The sequence below is a fragment of the Passer montanus genome, unplaced genomic scaffold (genome assembly GCF_014805655.1).
Source record: "Passer montanus isolate IOZ18808 unplaced genomic scaffold, ASM1480565v1 scaffold20, whole genome shotgun sequence".
NCBI classification, from domain to species: Eukaryota; Metazoa; Chordata; class Aves; order Passeriformes; family Passeridae; genus Passer; species Passer montanus.
Genome location: NW_024366592.1, coordinates 238,427 through 257,972, shown reverse-complemented (window position 1 = coordinate 257,972; position 19,546 = coordinate 238,427). Strand labels below are relative to the sequence as shown.

Sequence of the window (19,546 nt, the reverse complement as noted above, 5' to 3'; positions counted from 1 at the left end):
ACAATGACTAAGAAAAGAGCAAAGCAAATACTACTTTAAGTTGATGCTTGGTGTATTTGGTTGATAGCAACAGGTTAGAGTTCATATTTTAAAAGCTGTTTATTGAAAACCATTTTTCTCTTTTTCTTCTCCACACCTTTCCCCAAACAGGCATCATGGTATCAAGGACATTTTCTTCTATTAAATATAAAAATGAGGTATGGTTTTAGCATATTTATTATTTTAGTGTTATGGAAGTTGTAACATGGCTATGATAAAAACAGGTGTTATTGTGAATATTTTAAGGATGTCTGAAGGATATATTCAATATGTTTCTGTAAAAACACCATATTATGAACTAGTTTTAAAGACTGATACCTCCACTAGTAATTCTAACACTCCTTTATACTGTGTCTCTGTATTCTCACTGGTATGTTTCTCTTTTCCATTTCTTACCTTTTCCTCTACCTAGGCTCTTAACATAGAAATATAAACCCTGATTTATGGATATGTTTTCTACCCACCACACTTTTCATGGGAAGAAATACATTGCTTTATATGTTTATTGAGACATTGAGCCTGGTTCTCAGATGGCCAGAGCAACCACAAGAAGATCTGAGACTGTGGGAGCTCCCAAATGTTCAATTCCTCTGAAAATCTGGCTAGAAGTTACAGTTTTAAAGGGACATTGTCATGGTTATCTAAAGTGTCTGCAATATACATCTGGATTACAGAACTTTTAGAAAGTCTCGTTTATGTAAAAATTTTTCAAAATATAACATTTAATTTTTAAATGTATGATTTAGAGGGTTTGTACGTGTCCAACAGAAAGCGCAGCTGCTAGATTCATTTTTTTCCTTTCTGTTAAATGTGACATTGTCCCTTTAACTGCAAAATCTATAGCTGCTGTAGCCATGGTAATATATTTTTCTTTTTAAGTTATAAATAACTGTACCAGGTGCGCACGTCTAAATAAGGTGACTATTCTACAATCTTTAGGAAGAGGAAGTAGTCCCACCTCGTCCTCCACTCCCTCGGTCCTATGACTTTACAGAGCATCCTCCCATAATCCCCCCTCTGCCCAGTGATAGCAGCTCCTTGCTCTGTTATAGCAGGGGCCCAGTACATCTGACAGAAGAAAAGAAGATGTACCAAGTTCAAGGATATCAGAGAAATGGATCTTACTGTGTAAGTGGCTTCAACCGCCACGTTCTTCTTGAAGCATCCTCCCTCCTCCGCACAGCCACCGTTTTTGTTTACTCATCTGGCTACTTTTGTGTTATGGTTTCACTTTTATTTGGTGTTGTTTATAGCCGCATCATTTGCTCTTCACATTCTCCTGTCATCTGTTCTGTGCATATATAAAATGTCTTAAGACTTAAATTTTGTAAATTTAGATTCTTCTCCTCGCTAGTTCTTTAAAAAACTCTGGGCTCAGTTTTTGAAGCTTACACCAATTTGGTTCCGGAGGATCATTAAAAAAACTCTGCCTTTTAATGGCAATTTTTTTCCTGTAATTTCTGGAAATTATCTGCAAATGTTTTTACTCAGATTAACTACCAGAAAACACTTCTGCCATACCACTTGAAGGATGGAACACGGTTTTTAAATGAGAGCAGAGTTATCACAAAATAATTTATTTGAGTCTTAAGACATAAATACTTGTAGCAAAGTGCCTGTTTATTTACCTCATCCCTTGCTGTTCCTCAGGGTCCTGATTATAGGCTTTATAAGAGTGAACCCGAGTTAACTACAGTAGCAGAAGTGGATGAGTCTAATGGTGAAGAAAAAACAGAAACAGTTTCGGAATCGGAGTCTTCTGCTAAAGGTTTGTCCCCAGGCACGGTGTTTGCAACCTTTCAGCTTTCTCACAAGGAATGCAGAGCTTTGTAGAGTGTTGTACAAGCTGCCTCGTGGTTTGTGCCTTTGCAGCCTGTCCATTTCTCAGTTTGATGGAACAGCTTCCACAAAGAAATAATGATTTAATTATATGACGAGAGAAATTTCAGTCAATTACACCGCAGAAAAATCAAACATTACACTCACCAACAAGCCTGAAATCCTTATTGACACCATGTCTAATCACATCACTCACATTCCCCACACACCATTCCCTTGAACAATTACCCATTTTATGTTCTTGCCCTTGAACAATTACTCAGTTTTTGAATCAAGCCCCCGATGTTATGTCGCTGGAACGTCCAAAAAGGCAGCACCACAGAATTTTCAGGCTCTCATAAGACAGGGAAACAATGTCTTTTTCTTTTTTTTTTTTAATCTTGTAATTGTTGAATTGCCTTCTGTCCTCTGATATAATAGGAATAATGATCATGACCTTGGAGTGTACAGACAATAAAGGTCTTTGCAATTGCTAAATGCTTTGGATTCTTCTCTTCATCTAGCTCCCATAAAAAGCTACTAATTGCTCGGTAGAGTCTTTTACCAGGAAGTGCTTCTCAATTCTGTTTGTTAAAACACACAGAATAGTTTGTTAAAGGTGACTTCAAGAAAAAGCTCAGCTTTAGCACCTCCCAAAATCCATATTAAGAGCTTTGAGGAAAACTACCTAAACGTAAATTATTTTTTTTACCCTAAGGATTGATGTTGCCAGAGCCAGCAGGATCACTGCCTTCTGTTTTGGTGCTTTGAGCATTTACAGAGCAGGCTGATGCAATGATAACAGAATTTTACCAAGAATTATGCTTATACAAAGATATTGTTTCCATCAGAATAGTTGTAGAGGATTTTTAAAACTAAGGTTAGTGTACAATTTGGGTATAAACTATGTGAATGGCCCTGTGATATAATTAAGCTTGCACTTACCTCACAATTTGTCAATTCAGACTCTCTGGGGTATTTGCTGAGATACAATGTTAAGGTATATAATTAAATTCCTGTTAACTTGGTGGCAGAAAACGGAATATTTAATCTGAGATTTGCTGATCATCAATGACCTAAATTACCTAAATTGAGAAACTTGTCTTTCTGACAACATGCCTAGGTTTCGTAGACCTGTGATGTTTCTGATTATTCACAGTAATTTATGTCAAGAGATGAAGTAATGATAAAGACAAAACGAGAAAATCTGCACTATGTAAAGAAACCAAACACTTTTTAAGCACCCTAATCTGCTTTCTGTCGCAAAGACAGAAATTATTTTATTCTGTCTGTTTGTAGAAAAACAGTCCTCAGTCAGGGAAAGCAGTAGTGCAAATCCCTCCAAGATAAATCATATTTAGAGGTGTGGAACAGAATAGCTGCAGTGGCAGCAAGCAGTGAGAGGCTCTGTATATTCTAAAACTCCCTTCAGTGTGTTGTTTATCATTGCTGTGTTTTATCATGTGAGCAGATGAATTTCCTAACAGACATTTCTTGTTCTGGGCATTCACTCATAATAACAATCCCCATGCAGCAGGAAAATAACCATTTCTGATTGTTTCAGTTCTGTTACAGTGTGTAAGCCATGACAGGAAACATTTTTGTGCCATTCTGTCTTAAGTTTTTAAGCTGATGAGGAAAGAAACTTGAAGGTTATCTCTTGCTGTTTTAAGAAGTTTTATCTCAGTGATTGTAGTTTTTTACCAAGGGTGGTTCTGAAAATAAATATTTTTAGAGGAAATTCTAAAAGGTTTTTCTGGTGGTTGTGCACTGTGGTTACAGTGCTGAACTCTTCCCATTTCCCTCTCTTTTCAAACATCAGCAATTAAAGGGAAATGGGACCATGTCAAATATGAGAGCAGAGGAATATTTGTGACTCGTGTGGTATGTAAAGGTGACACAAAAAGAAAATGGAATTCTGACATGTTTTATCCTTTTTTATGTCTAAAGGAGACCCAAACTGCTGCTTTATAGCAGAATGTCCTCAGGGGTGATTTCATTCACACACAGACATGAGCATGGGTGTGCACACACAAACCATCAGGAGCTGGCTGGACTTCCAAAATCTGCACCCACCAGCTCTCAGCACCACTTTCTGCATCTGCCATTTGGAGAAGAGTTCCCAAGGCTGACCATGCTCTTTTCTAGAAAACAAATCACCAGTTCTGGCAGTGTTTTGCACAGTGCTCAGTATGTTGCTTTGCTGTTTTGCAGGCTCTCATTTCCCTGTGGGAGTTGTACCACCCAGAACCAAATCCCCAACACCAGAGTCCTCAACAATAGCATCCTATGTCACTTTGAGGAAGAATAAGAAGATAGATCTGAGAACGGTATTTTAAAATGACCTTTGAGCATTGCACGTGTTCATTTTCAAGTTTGGTAGTTACTCAGAAATTTGAAGTTATTTTAATTATCTCTACCAAGAAAAAATAATGAAAGAAAGAAAAATCACTGTTATAGAAGCATTATATACTAGGTTAAATTATACATTTTTAAGTTGGGTAGTTACTCCAAAAGTTGAAGTGATTTTCATTATCTTTACCCAAAAAATGAAAGGAAAAAAATAAAAATCACTGTTATAGAAGCATTATATACTAGATTAAGCATTATATACTTAATTATACTAGTTGGATTCTTTTGGGGTTTTTTTGTGTGGGTCAGGGTTGGGATTGAAAGCACTCAAAATGGTATTTTGTGTTTGGAGTCAGAGGTTTATTATTTCTTATTTATATTGTAGTATTACAAAGTGTAAGTTCTACAGCATTTTACTAATAAACTACAAAATGGCTCTGTATTTATCTCTATAAAGTCTTTTAAAGAAAAGTTATTTAATTAAGAAATGACACTTAAATTATTTTTATTTTTAACTCAGTAACTAATCATCTGTGTCCCACAATGCAGACTTTTCTGTCTAATTGCAAAATCTCTCTCAAACCCATAAACAAAAAAGTAAAGAAGGTGAAGAAAAAAGACTAGCTACTACCTTAGAACTTCTGTTTTAGCTTTATGTATATTACTGTATGCTAAAATTTAAACTTTAAGTTTTCCACTGTGTGATATTACACATTTCTATTTAAACTACACACTTATAATCTCAGTTCTGTCATTCAATTTTATAGACTTTCTCTACAACCGCAAGTCAAATGTAGTGTTTTCTTAAAAGTCCGTACCTAAAAACCACAAAAAGTCCAAAATTCTTAATATCTGAAATTGTAACAGAGACAGCTGTAGAAAGAATGATAAAATTATAAATGCTGTGCATATTTAACTGCATGGAGACCCTCAAACTGGGCAAGAGCTAAATGGGAAATGATAAATGATAAATCCTCTGAAGCTCAGGCTTGAGTTGAAAGCACATGAAGCATCTTTCAAACACTTTTATTTGGCAATTGAACACCCCCTTCATAACAAACACAGGCTTTTATTTATCTCAGTTCTAAAGTGATTTGGGAAATAGCTAAAGCAGCCACAAAATAAGGATGTAGTAAGCAGTATGCAGGTAATAAGGCTGAAATTTCAGATTGTACAGTTCTGTAATCTCTGGGTTAAAGACACACATTTACATGAAGTTCATGCAAAAAGAAGGAAAACTTCTGCCATAGTTACAGCACAAATGGTAGAGGAGAAGTTGTGAGAAGACTGGGAGAGGAGAGAGAAACTCCCAGGATGTTGACTGGAGAAAGAATATCACTTTTCATAATCAAATCAGTTCTGTAAATGTACTGAATGCAGCTGGTTAGCCTGAAGTGATTTTTCTGTCATAAAAAGTACAAATCTGCCTGAAAACCAGTGGATTTCAAGAACAGTAGGTAAATGGGTGTTATTTTGGGAAAAATATGATGTTTAGAATTACAGATTAAGTGGTAGTAAATTCACTTTGTTTCAGCCTGAACTTGCAGTTAAATGATGCCCAGCTGTAGTTTTTCTTGAAATAAAAAGGCAGAAATTACTATTAGATCAACTGGTATAAATGCCCTGGATCATTAAATTTCAATTATGTTTCTGTCTCAGTCAAATATCTTGTGTTTGCCAGTTTTATAATGTCTGGTAAATTGTTTCAGCTTGAGAGGGTGGCTTAGAGAGCATCTATCCATTCTCCTGATGTTTATTGTTGGTGGTGGTGATGTTATAGTTCAGAAGAGCAAATTATTCCTTCCTTTTATTTTGAGTTTCAGTGCTTCTTTATTGATAATTGGTATTTGTACTGGTTTTTTTTCACATACATAGGAGGTCTTTATTTGCCCAGTATTTTTGTGCTCTTTAGTAAATCATTAGGTGATCTCTTCTGCTAAGTTACCAGTCTGAAATCTTAGTTTTTCTGGAACATATATATATTTTTCCTTCCATTTAAGGAGAGGCCAAGGAGTGCAGTGGAGCAGCTGTGCCTTGCAGAAGGCTCACGGCCCCGAATGACTGTGGAGGAGCAGATGGAAAGAATAAAGAGGCACCAACAAGCTTGTCTGAGAGAGAAGAGGAAAGGAATCAATCTTATTGGGGTTTCAGAGCAGTCTCCCTCCCAGAGCTTGTCCTGTGTCAGGGATAATCCACTCAAACTGGCACAGGTGGGTGAGCCAAAGCTTTCATGTGTGCAGCTAAAAACCAAAGGAGTTGGTTTGAGACTAAAAGCCTCAAAAGGACAACCCTCAGGCTTACACTTAATGGTAGAAACCACTTCCTTGCCTTTTTGGGAAGCAAACAGCAACACTTCACAAAAATGACCTCAGGGCTATCACACAGGTTGGGCAGTTTAGCTGGATTATCTGTTCCTGACATGGGAACACCAATTTGTCAGAAAATACCTTTTTGTGACCCAGAGATGGGCCACTGAGAAGCATTTTTAAAACTTTTATTCCATTTTCAGTCTCATGAGAAGGGTAAGACAATAGAGATGTTATAATTCACATTATCACAATCAGATGCCAACCATTTCCTAATTACAATACATTATAAGCGTTTCTTGGTCTATCAACTTTTGCCACACCATGCTGTAAATGCCTTAAAGCCAATCTCTAAAATTACCCCTCACGGGTTCTACTGGAATGCATCTTTCACAGTTCTGTTTCTCCAAAGTATCCAGTCTTATTTGCAAGGCCATCTTTTGAATTTTTTTTTCTAGCTCCATTTCTGTCTGACCAATGTCTGTCCTGCTCCATGGCATTTCCTAGTCAGCATTTCTTATCTCAGGGTTTGCATATGGATGCACACAGTGTGGGCCTTCTGCCAGCCCCTGAGAACTCTCTCAAAAACCCATTTCCCACAAGACACCACAAGCTTGTCTGAGGGAGAAGAGGAGAGGACTCAATCTTATTGGGGTTTCAGAGCAGTCTCCCCCCCCAGAGCTTGTCCTGTGTCAGGGATAATCCACTCAAACTGGCACAGGTGGGTGAGCCAAAGCTTTCATGTGTGCAGCTAAAAACCAAAGGAGTTGGTTTGAGACTAAGTGTGGAGTCACAGCCTCAAAAGGACAACCCTCAGGCTTACACTTAATGGTAGAAACCACTTCTTGGCCTTTTTGGGAAGCAAAAGGCTCAAATCCACATCCATTTGATTGTGCGCTGTGTTTGGGAACAGGGAGGGGTGTTTTGGCCAAATTTAGCAAACAAGGTGAAATTGCAAGGTTTGGGACTGAAAACAAGATCAGGGAGAATCATGACTCTGTTGATGTTGAAATGGAGTCAATGCTGATTTTTCTGCCTGTAATGTATTCAAACATCTGCAACATTTTTAGGTAGGAATGTATATTTATGATCAGAGCTCCTAATGGTGCTCTTCTGCTGTGGTGTTTGAGCCATAAATACATTAAATTAGAACCCACACTTTTGTTTTCACCATTCTTAAGCTTGTTTATTTGCCTGAAAAGTTGATTCATAGGTAAAGGATGGGAGGGAAGGGAAGATACAACTGCTTGTCATTAACCAGGAAATATTATTCTGAATTTATAGCTAAAAAAACCCCAAACAATCAAACAAAACCCAAAAAGCCAAACCAAACCCAAATATAGGATAGCAGATATTAGGCAGCCTACTAGTTTCTAGATATTTAAAATTAGTTTTCTTTTCCAGTAGTTAAAGGAGCTGATTTTTTGGTTGATTTTTGGTTTCTTTGGGTTTTTAATCTTCTGGAATACTTTTTTTTCTTCAGACCACACTTTTTATTGGCTTTTTTTAATTATTATTATTTGTTTTTCTACTGGTATGGAAATGCCTTCCTTTTTTTATGTTTTTTTTTAGGCATTTAAACATCTGATTTTCCAAAAGCAGTTTAAATGTGTTAGGAAATCAGGTATTTCCAAAGATGTTTCAGCTTTGCATTTCGGGTTGGATTTTTTCCCCTCTCAGCATGATAGGCTGCTACAGAGCTATACAAAAGTTCCTTTTTCTTCAAGAACTTTGCATCCCAGAAGGCTCTGAATTCCAGTTTAGCCTTTGCAATAGAGCATCTGCATTTGGGCTGACATCAGGAATGCTATATGTGAAGGGAGTTCCTACAAATATTTCTGTGATTAACACTGCCTTTCTCGAGGAGAGGTCGTGCCAAGCAAAGCTTTGCAGATGTTTCTTTCAGCATTTTTTTACTGAAAAGGAAAGTTTAAGCTTTGCCTCTTCCCTGTGGTGTTGTTCCATACCTCAGGGTGAGGGAGTTGCAGTCCTGTGTGTCACAAAGTGGGGCAAATCTGGGCCAGAGCTCAGAGTAATTCTGTTCATTGCACCTCAGTCTCCTCTGTGAAATCAGGCCTCTGTGGATGAGGAGAAATTTATAGAGTAAGTGAGAAGATCTCTGAATTGAATATTTAGCTTATAGTCCACCTTACAAAGTCACTTTTTCTACCATAACTTCAATTCTTGCAGAATGCTGTTTGGCTAAAAGCCCCAGGGTGAGGTATTATGCTGAGTAATAGCCTTAATTTCTAGAAGCATAGTTTTTATGTCTATTGATTTTTAGAAAAATGGTGCAATGGCATTAACTGGTGGAAGTCTTTTCGACTGTGGTTTGGTTATTTGAGAATTGGAGGGGGAGGAGGATTTTATAGATGGCCTGCTGTGTAATTTTGAAGTGATTACCATAATCCAAAAGGAAGTTGCTTCACAACTGGTGTGGGGACGAGCAGATGACAAGGGGTGCATACTTGAATTCAGGAGAGCAGAGACACTGATTTATGAACTGACTTAGGTGGAATTTCCTCTTAATAGGGTGCATGTGTTAGATCACAGGAGTTCAGCTTGGAGATTTACTGCTTCCATGGCTCCCATTTTTCTCAGCTCCAGTTCTCAGATGAGCTCTGCCAATATCATGTTCACAGCTCACAATCTTGAATCACCTCCACCATCCTTCCTCAGAATTTTTATATCAACTTATTCTCTGCGCAATAGATTTTTTTTAAAAGAAATAATTAATATCCTCTGCCATTATCATACACTGTGTTGTCCTCTATTAAATCACCACAGGCTTGGAGGGTACCCAAGTTAATTGGAGGAAGTGCCTGCAGGTGCACTGTGAATTTTGTGCTGGAAGCAGATTTTTATCGATTTTTGTTCTTAAACCAGAAAAAGCTATTTTACAAAAAGAGCAGCGCTTATGAATGCAAGTAAGAATGCTGCTAAGCTGATTTGTGACTGAGCTAAATGTGAATGAAATTTCAGAAGATAAGGGTGACATTGAAATGCTGGAGAGGAAGGTGGGGCAGAAAGCACAATAATCCTGCAGACAAAGAAATGTTAGGCTGAACTGTTTTGAAAAGTACAAAAATGAGAAAATTCCAAGTCCTTAATGATTTCCATTTTTCCTATTGCAATTTATGCTTAAGGTTTTTTCAAATATCTTTTTTTTTAAATCAGTTAGAGGGCAGCACAAGGCTCAGAACTGAGACTGAGATAACTTTTGTAACAATATGTCCATGTACCAATTTTGTTCCTCAGAATCGGAAAAAGGATGATACAATATCTGGTAACATGAAGGAGTTGGAGAGCACCAGCAGAGAAAATAATTTGAAACAAAATAATGGAAGTCGTGGGGAAGAAATAGCACAACTGAAAAATGATGGAGATGAAGAACATAATTCAAGTTTTGCTAAAGAGGTACAGAACTATTCCTTATTAAACTGTTCATCAGCTTGTCTTGCAGTAACAAACTATTCTGAGACACACACACCAGAGGATGGGAAAGTGAGCCAGTTCCTTTTGCTTGGAAGATTAAGCCTTGAAAATACAATATTCCATAGAGAATCACAAAATTCAATGGGATCTGTCTATAGCTGAGGCATTGAATTTTCTTGTATGTGGTCTTTAAATAATAAAGACCTCTTCATTGCTTAGGCTACCCCAGTGGAATTTTTGATAGCCTTTTAATGTCCCTGAATTTTTGTTTGGTTGGCTATAGTGCATGAAATGGTTTATAGAAAGCAGAATAAAGCTGACACAACAAATTACACATGGAAGCAGGCAGTACCTGTAATTTTAGGTATTTTTCACTGCTTTGATTTCTGTCTTGAAACAGTTTGAAACACACTTGGCAGGGAATTGCCTTGGTGTTTCTGATACTAAAGTGCTCTTAACACTCAGCAAAACCAGACTGATTGTGAAGAATGGATTACTAGAGTTGCTTCTACATAATCATATCCTGTTTATAGTTTAATATTTATTAAATTATTGTGTAGAGGTTTTTTTCTTCTATATCCATATTCCTCAGTTAATCCTTCTTTTGTTTAATCATCCTTTTGTTTTCCTATTTTGTATTTAGTTCTCTCTCTATATATATATCTGATGGAGAATGGTATAAAATCAAATAACTAATTTATATTGTTATCCATTAGCAACATTTCCTTATTCAGAGACTGTTGCTTTGTTAAAAATGCAAATATTTCAAAAGGAAAATTATGTAATACACTCAAATGGTTTATATGTAATCATACTTTAAGAGCAGCATTCAGTCTTATCAGCAAAATATTGCAGCATCTGGAATTTTTGTTGGCATTGTGAAGAGAGGGATAGCATGGAAAAACAGGGAGGCTGCAATCCAAAGAGTTCAGAGAAGTTCTGGAAGTTATTAAGGGAACCCTGCCCCTGGCCTCTGGTATAAGTTTTAGGATAACTCTATTAACCTGCATGGTATTGATAAAAATTTCTTAAGTTATGTAATTCTGAGTTACTAAGTATACACGATGGCAAAATTTGTCTGTTAATAAAACTGTTTCCTGGTACTGTATTTCTTATCTGCCACTTAGCGTGTGTTACAGCTTTTTGTTTCATGATTTCAATTTTTTTATAGCTGTCAAAAACTGATGATCTTTTATCAGATGCACATGTTGTATCTGACTCAAAAGAAGGGAGTAATGAAGAGAAAGCAGAAAAGAAAAATAAATTGGAAGAAACACATGATGGTGATACAAGGTAAAAATCAAACAAGATGTTCAGAGACTATTTTAGACTTGCATGCTGTATTTATTAGCTGAGTGGACCAAGCAATTGCCATAAATACTGAAAAGGTTTATTTATATGGTTTTGAGAGGTTTATATATAGGGAAATCTAGTGAGAGGCTTGACTGCTGCAGGGGTTCAGTCAGAGTTGATGGCTTGGTGGGTGAAGCAGTGTTTATTTTCAAGTGTTGTCCCAGCTATAAACAGAATGCATTCATAATCCTTGGCTTGGCCTCCAAAATGTGTTTAATAATGTCACTTCAAGCTTTGTATCAATTTATTATAAACACTCCAGCCAGTACTTTCCATAGCATGCTCTTTATTGCTGATTAATTTAGGAGCAAACTAAAGATCTTATTGTACATCTCCTGCTTCAATGTTTACCTCACTGCTTTGCAGCATTGCAGAATTAGAGGGATGTTATGTCTTGGGTATTTCTCTCTCACAATTCCTACCTTTGGTGTAAGTTGCACTGCAGGTCCTAAGTGAGTTCTCACATCAGGTCATAACTTTGTCACAGGATCCTGCAGCAGTAGGAAGCTGCAGGAGTGCAGAAAGGAAAGGAATTAAATTCCAAATGCCTTTTTAAAAGTGTGACTACACCAAGTAGAAGGGTTTCAAAATGCCTGCTTAATTTATGCTACCCAGACTTGCAAGCTGCAACTTTTTCCTGTTAACAGGAGAAAATTAAATTATAGCTCCTATACTTAGTGGTTAACACCTGAAATTAAGTTAGAGCAGGTTCTAAATGCTGTGCTTTTTTAAGCAGCTTGCAGAGTGTGACCACAGTTGCAAACCACAAACCCAAAAGCAGCTCAGAAGAAAGTGATATACTCAGTGTTCAAGAACAAGAAGGGATTGTGTCTTCATTTGAATTAGCAGCACAGTCTTCAAAAGGAAATCAGGCAGCAGCAGGTATGGAAAAGAGTATGACTGAAGCTTACAACTTATCCAGTACATATGTAAAATTCTATTTCATTTTCATTGTGTCTTTTGATGCTCTGAAACCCTTGTGAATTCAAAATGCTGAGCTAGTCTGCATGTAAAGTGTACAGTTTTATAATGCACAGAAAAATAGTTTCCCAGTGGACAGCTACACAAACTCCATTTTTCTGAGGTTTTAATATAGCTTTTATAGTTGCTAATTCAGGGATTTAAATAACTGCTGCCAGAAATTGAGTCATGCTGTAGTTGTTGGTTGGAGCAAATCCTTGCTTTTTCATCTCAGTCCTTGCTATATGTAGACTTTTTACCACTACTCCCTGCTGCTGAGTGACTTTAGATATGCCCAAAATTTTGGAATTATTGAGAGTTTCCAATATTTTAAACTAGCAAGTAAAAGACCCCAGTTTGGCCATGTTTTGAGGAGTAAGAAAGATGAAGAAAACAGAAAACAAAATAGGTACAATGACTGGTGGTGGACTATTTTGCAAGAAGAAAAGAGTGGAATAAAGCAAAACTGTGTGCAAAGAAGGAAAAAAGAGGGAGGCGTGAGTAGGGAAGGAGGAAGGGAGAAGATAGACTTCAAGACATTATTTGCTGATGGGAATGGTTAAGTAAGCCAAATGGTTCAACTTACGGATATAAAAGGTGATCTGGACCTTTGTAGTGCAGTCAGCAATCCTTTCTGTGACTTGATAATCAAAACCAGAACTTGTCTGTACATTTTGCACTGCTCAGCAGAATGAGAATGCTTAGTTCATCTGAGCTGGGATATGAAGGTGGGTCTGGGCCTATCCCAACTACTTAAATTTTACTTTTTCCCCCCCCCCTCTTTCTTGGCAACATAAAACATCAGCATTCCTGTGTTTGCTGTTCTGCTAGTTATTTCTAAGCCTGATTAAGGATCAGCTGTGCTCTCCCTTGATTTTGTGCTGATCAGATTTTAAGCCTTTACTTGTGTAGCTTTCATTTGTTTCTGCTTATATTTGCTATGGCTTGAAACGCTGCTTTTTCAAGCTGATCTTTATTACGGCTTCTGTAACTTGTATTCTTCTTTCTTTTGCTGTATGACTGGCAGTGAAAAGTTTGCCTTCCTCACCAGAATCGTCCTTGTCACCAGCTCCATCCACACAGACCCAGCTCACAGAAGGATCCCATTTCATGTGTGTATAGTTACAGAGAAGTACGTGCTTTCTTTCCCACCTCTCCTCTTCCTAATATTCTTCCAGCTTATTTGTGTGCTGTTATTTCTGTGAGAAACATCTGATATTCAGCAAGACAGGGTTACCTGCAGTGTTGAATGTAAATGAGGCAGAAAAGAAATAAATTTGTGCATTGATTCGCTTGCGAGGAGTACATTCTCTGCCCAGCTACAAAGAGAAAGAGCTAATTGGTGTATCAAGGGCTAATTGGTTTATCAGGCATGTTCTCCACAACTGGCAGGGTAATAGTCTTGGAATTAACAGCCTGAGCTGCTCCAAAACAGGGAGTTAAGGCATGAGCATCACTGTACAGGTGCAGATGAGTCTTGATGCTTCAGCTGTGGGCAAAATGGGCAGCCAGAGCTCAGAGCTGGGGATGCACAGGAGGGAATGGGCTGAGGCCTGAAGAATTAATGGCTTAAGACATAGAAACAACAATTACAAAACTTTTTTTCTCCTTTCTTTCTATAGAGAAAGCCCTACACAGCTGCTCTTCCCTACCATAGTGGGTGATTGCTTCTAGAAATCAAGTTAGAAAGCATGAGTTAGGCTAGATTTATGTTTTCTACCTGTGGTGTCACCCACTTAATGAATGGCAAAGGAAATATAAAGTGTGTGCTTGTTTGGGCAAGTGTTTAACAAAATTAGGAGGATATCAGTCTGAATGCTTCAGCACTTTGCTAACATTTAAATCAATCCACATTTCTTTGTTTGGATGTGTCTGTTTAAATAAGTTTTCTGCTTTGTTTCAATGGCAATCTTAAATGCCATAGCTGATGTACCTTAAGAAAGCTTTAAAATCAAGAACATTTAAAGTTGAGACATTTTCAGTCATTTAGCATGAGGAGATCTGAAAATGCATTTTTTAGAATTTACTGTCTCAGTCTCAATTGCCAAGGTTTCATTTTAGCAAAATTAGACTGATTGGACATCACAGAGACCTTTCTAATATGAACTAAGGGCAAGAAACTATGTATACTCCTTAAAAAGAAAAAAAATTATTAAAATATTTTCTCCTTTTGCAAAAGTGGAAAATGCCATCTTCACATTCAGTCCTGCTCCTGCCTTCTGATGGGTGTGGTCTGACTTGATTAGATTTTGAATTTTTGTACTTTTTTCAAAATGTTTATTACAGAACTATTAAAAAAATGAGTGGACCTTTCCTTCTGGGAATACTGTCAATGGTTTGCAGGTTCACCCTGTAAATATACATATATTCATAAATATATTTATAAATAATATATTTATAAATATAGATCTATTTCTATTTTATATAAATATAGAAGTATACTGTAGAAATATGCACACATTTATCATGTATGTTCATTTTAAACAGGACAAACATTCCCCCATCCACTGAGGTTTGGGTCAGTAATGAAAGTGAAACTGCACTGCTGGATTCTGTCTGCAGGCACAGGGCACCTGTCAGGAAGCGGGGAGCAACCAGAAATCTGTCACCAATTGCATTAAGCTGCTCTCAGCTCACATGATCAGATCAGAAAATCCATTTCCTTTAGGATTTATGCTAAATAAAATAGAAATTAGTAGGAAAAGTCTTGACCCCCTTGGTGAGGTGTATTCCCTCGGCCAGTTCTGCAGGTGAAGCATTTCTGTGTTCAGGACAACTCCACCCTCAAAAGCCCCAAAAGAGGCTTTAACTGCTTTAATTTTATGACAGAATGGTCCATCTGGAATGGCACTTGTCAGTCTGATTCCCTGCTTGCACATGCCCCACCCTGATGGAGAAAGAATTCCAGAACTTCAGAACATCCCTTGTGCCTGTTCAGTGTTTGGGTTGAGTTGGGGTGCACCTACATTCCACATTGCTGCACCTGTTGGTTGTTTCTTTGGAGTTCCAAAAGAAATTGGTGCCATGAGCTGGGCTTAGCATACAGAGGAGATGGATGGAGCACAGTGCTGTGGTTCCAGCATTCTAGTGCTTTGCTGAGGGATTTTGGCCCACCTTTTAACACACAGGAATTCAGCATCCCTCATTTTCAAGAAGCCTTAAGTGGCAAAGGGAACTTCCAGGCTGTAGGATCAGCCCTGGTCATATGCAACCAGATTTTTCAGGCAACATCTGGAAAATGTATAGTAGATTTCAGGGAATGAAGAGGTAATACCTGTATTTGGCTTTTACAGTCAATTAGAAAAATGATACTCTTGGCACCATGCCGGGGGAATTTGCCATAGGAAATTGGTGGCACAGGATATTGTAGGACTAAGGAGAAACCCCCTAACACAAGGCTCCTTTTTTGTCACAGCCCTTATTTTGCAGAGACAAATCTCTGTGTGCACCACCAGCCCTGTTAGATTTTAAGCATTGCATTTGCACTGAGTAATGGGGGGATAACGAAATTTTATACAGCACCTGGGTTGAAAGCTCAGGAACGTTTGTACCAATGAACTGTTAAAAGTTATTTATAGAAGTCCTTGCAGCAATTACCAAAATACAGCAAGCTCTGGGTAGGGCATTTGAACTACAATGCCAGTGCAGTGTAGCAGCTTAATAATTCTGCATCGCTCTTCAAAATGAGCCTTGCATTTCTAAGACTAGTTAGGATCTTTGCTGTTATTGCTGGTTTTAGGTGAAGAGCATTTGGAGGTGACTGTATGTAACAGGATAAAACTCTCAGAGTAAACAGACTTTCATTCTAAGTGGTGTAAATTTGAAAAAAAAATCTTGGCTTTGCTTCTTTCTGTTGAAATATCTTGACAGCAGTATTATTCATCGGGAAAACAGATTTTGGAAACAACTGATTTCTAAGTTAGTTAATTATGTTCTACACCTACATTGTTACGTTGGGGTCAGGAGTTCTTTCCTGTGTTTAATCCCCTGAGTTCTTTAGATGATATTCTGTTGCTAAAATAGAGTAACCTAATCTGTGTCTGTCTTGCAGCACTAACGGCTCCTGTTGAAACAATTCATGCCTGAGATGTATGGACCTGACCTATGAAAATATGAGAAGATATTGTACAGTATATTTTAAATCTATGAAATTCATAGTTCTGATGCTTTTGGCCACAGAGCATCGTTTTATCACTTCCTGGAAAATGTTTATTCCAAGAGAGCTTTAAATGGCCCACGTGTACACTCAACAACCTTCAGATTGTTCTCCTGATACCAGCTTGCTGCTACGATTTCCGTGCACATAAAACAAAGGCTCTTTTTAAAGTGCAGCCTACAGTCAGAACTTTATTTGCCGTTCTTCAGAATTTAATGTTCTTTTAATGATGGATCATTTAAGTTTACTTTTTTTGCTTCTTTTAGATGCATAACTCGGTTAATTTTACATATCACCACTAAACCTTGTTTTACACTTTTTCAACATTACAATTTATTGTTTTAACAATTTATTTGTAAAATTTTTATATATATATACATATAGATATATTTAAAATGTGCCATTTTTATTATTGCTTAGTAAGAGATGTCCTGTTTCTGCTGTAATGATTTCTTGGTCAGGTTGCAATGTCAGCAGTTACTGCCACACTTCTGTCAACATAGACATTAATGTTAGTGATTCCTTTTTCTTGACTAAAATGGAGTGTAGGTATTTTGAGGTACTGGGCTTTTCCTTCACGGGGTTGGGGTGTGTACAGCAATAAGCAGGTTTTCAATCCAGTACTTAGTTTGTGTACAAATGTAATTATGTTCATTGTGTATATATTATACAATGAGCACATATGATGTAAGTATAAGAAGCCACTTATTATTGTTCAAATACGAATGTTCATATCCCATTTCTTTTATATCATATTAAATAAATGTTGATGTTCTTAAGGACTTGTATGGTTAGTATTTCTTCCAGCAAACAGATGTCACACTGTGTTCCACCTTTTGATGTGGGGAATGCAACAATTCCTACCCCACTGGCAACATCACCTGTCAACCAGAGTAGCAGTGACAGACTCTTAAGAGATCCCAGTCTTCCTCTTCAGGAAAGAATTAAGGCTGCAACACAGAACAAAACAGACAACCTGAGACTGAGTTGCAAGAAATACAGGTTCAGCTCCTGGCTCTCCCAGCCTTGTGTTGTGATACTGGAATAATCACTTAGTCATTCTGCTCCTCCATTCCCTGCCTGTTTACACGGGAGGTAATAGCCTGTCTTAGTGGGGTGTGGTGAGCAGTAATTCAATATTTGCAAAAGCTGATTGCCAAGTTCAGTGGGGTTAAGGAGAGAAGTGTGATGATTCCTGGAGGCTTTGGCATCTGCATAGCATCTTCCAGAAACTGAAAGAAAACCTGAAATAGTCTGTCAAGTGTTGTCACACTACAGATGTTAGAAGCTTTGCTGTTCCAAATCACACAGCTGCCTGAATTTGCCGGAGACAAAAGAGGGTTAGAAAAGAACTAAGAGAAACAAAAATATTTCAGGGAAAGCTTTTGAATTTTAGGATGTAAAGCTAAGGAATCTTTTGCAGGTTCAGGCAACTGCTGTGTGCTTCAGTGCATGTGTGTGCCATAAGTGGTAAGGCAAGTTTCACAGGAAGGCAGCTGCCAGCTCCTGTTGTGCTTTTTTTTTATCATACAAATCATATCCTGACCAAGTTAATATTGCTGTTCTAGAAGCTGTATCATTCATTGTGCTTTTCCATAGAGGAGTGCCTGATACTGTCCCACAGTTTGAAATGATTTTACCATTGCTCCTCTCCCCAAATAGGAATTTGTGTTTGTTGGATTCTTCCGGCACTCCCAGCTCTGCTGCGAGTTCTTCCTGGTGCTCTTTGCCACAAAGATGTTGTCTGGCTACCTGTTGTTCTGCCATGTTCTCTGAAAAGGAAAAAAATAGAATTTTTTTGCAGAATTCAGCAGCAGAGCCTGGAGGGGTCGCAGTGGAAGAGGTGGCTGAAGGAAGGATGAATGATGATGCAGGCAGACAGCATTGAGCTGAAAAGTTACCACATCACCCTCTTTTTTTGGAACAGCAGCCCCAAATTAGTGCATCCTTTCATCCAAAAGGCAGAGCAAGGAAGAGGAATGTGATTTTATTGCACAACCAAGCAAGGCTTAAGTTCAGCGGCATCACTGGAACACCTGAGGCAAAGCAGATGGGACACACCCTGTTCTCTCCCTAACCCTCCCAGAGAGAGCTGCTTGCTGTCGAGTTTTGCAATCTCTTTCTGCTCTTGCTGCCAAGAAAAGAATTGCAACCAATAAAGGAAAGAATGACTAAGTGATTTTTGGGTATTTATAGATGTTGCCTGTGTCTAAAGCAGTTGTTGGTTTGGTGTATCTGCAAGGAATGTGCAGTTTATAATGGAGCTGGGCAAGGAGGGGAGAATGAGCAAGTTTTGCTGATGGAACTGTTGGCAAAGACAGCAAAGGTGAATGATGCAGGAATGTAGTAATGATCATAGGCTATCATTTCACTTCCTGTGGGCACTTGCTGCAAAGACTTGGAGTTTCATTGGGTGCTCTATATTTTTGTCTTATGGAAAAATATAATAATAAATGTATGGCTTTGTGTTATCACAGAGCATCTACTGTTTCTTACCTCATCAGAATAACTCATCCCAGTGATCGTACTCCTGAGATATAGAAATATCAGAATACTGATATGGTCAGCCTTCAAACATCTATTTTAAGTTTGTATCTAGGATATTTTTATATTTCTGACTGATTGCTTTATTGGCTATTGCACTGACACTTGTATATATGGAACGTGCTTTTTTTTCAAAAGCAAGAGTCCTTAGGAATAATGCAACACATTCTCTACAGATGTTCATGCTTTTCAGAACCAATTACATCTATTTTTGTCTTTTGTTCACCATTTGCATTGTTCCAAGGCTACTAGAGAATGTGAATCTTTAAAGTCCCTTAATAAAGTGACATTACTCAAAAAGTTATAGTTGGTGTCTTGGCAGTTTTTGTATGTTGTGGACTGGCTCAAAGGGAAAGATCTCACCAGGCAGCTGAAACCCAAACCTTGTTTATGTTATCACTGAGGTGGAAAAGAAAGAAGTCTTCACATTTCCTCAGAAATATGCATCATAAAATGAATTCAATAAGGTTCTATTTTCAGGAAATCAGAAAAAAAAACTTGCATCTTTCAATCTAAATCACATTAATTGGACAGTCTGTGACAGAATTTTTATTCACCCCATCAGATCCACTGGTTGGACCAG

At 37.8% G+C, this 19,546-nt stretch overlaps 1 protein-coding gene across 20 annotated transcripts in view; it reads left to right on the top strand.

Moving 5' to 3' along the window:
- PLEKHA5 (pleckstrin homology domain containing A5) overlaps nt 1-19,267 on the top strand; it is a 159,759-nt gene extending 140,492 nt beyond the window's left edge. For 6 of the 20 annotated variants that reach the window (XM_039708020.1, XM_039708017.1, XM_039708015.1 and 3 more), the window contains 10 exons: nt 151-197; nt 979-1,167; nt 1,690-1,807; nt 4,072-4,187; nt 6,210-6,419; nt 9,774-9,932; nt 11,122-11,243; nt 12,037-12,185; nt 13,291-13,375; nt 16,315-19,267. In XM_039708020.1, the coding sequence (XP_039563954.1) occupies nt 151-197; nt 979-1,167; nt 1,690-1,807; nt 4,072-4,187; nt 6,210-6,419; nt 9,774-9,932; nt 11,122-11,243; nt 12,037-12,185; nt 13,291-13,375; nt 16,315-16,333 (1,214 nt within the window). In that variant the 3' untranslated portion in view covers nt 16,334-19,267. Of the gene's footprint in view, nt 1-150; nt 198-978; nt 1,168-1,689; nt 1,808-4,071; nt 4,188-6,209; nt 6,420-9,773; nt 9,933-11,121; nt 11,244-12,036; nt 12,186-13,290; nt 13,396-16,314 lie in introns of those variants that run through there. The other 14 variants (XM_039708024.1, XM_039708023.1, XM_039708021.1 and 11 more) reach the window with 7 other exon arrangements.
- The last annotated feature ends 279 nt before the right edge of the window (nt 19,268-19,546 follow it).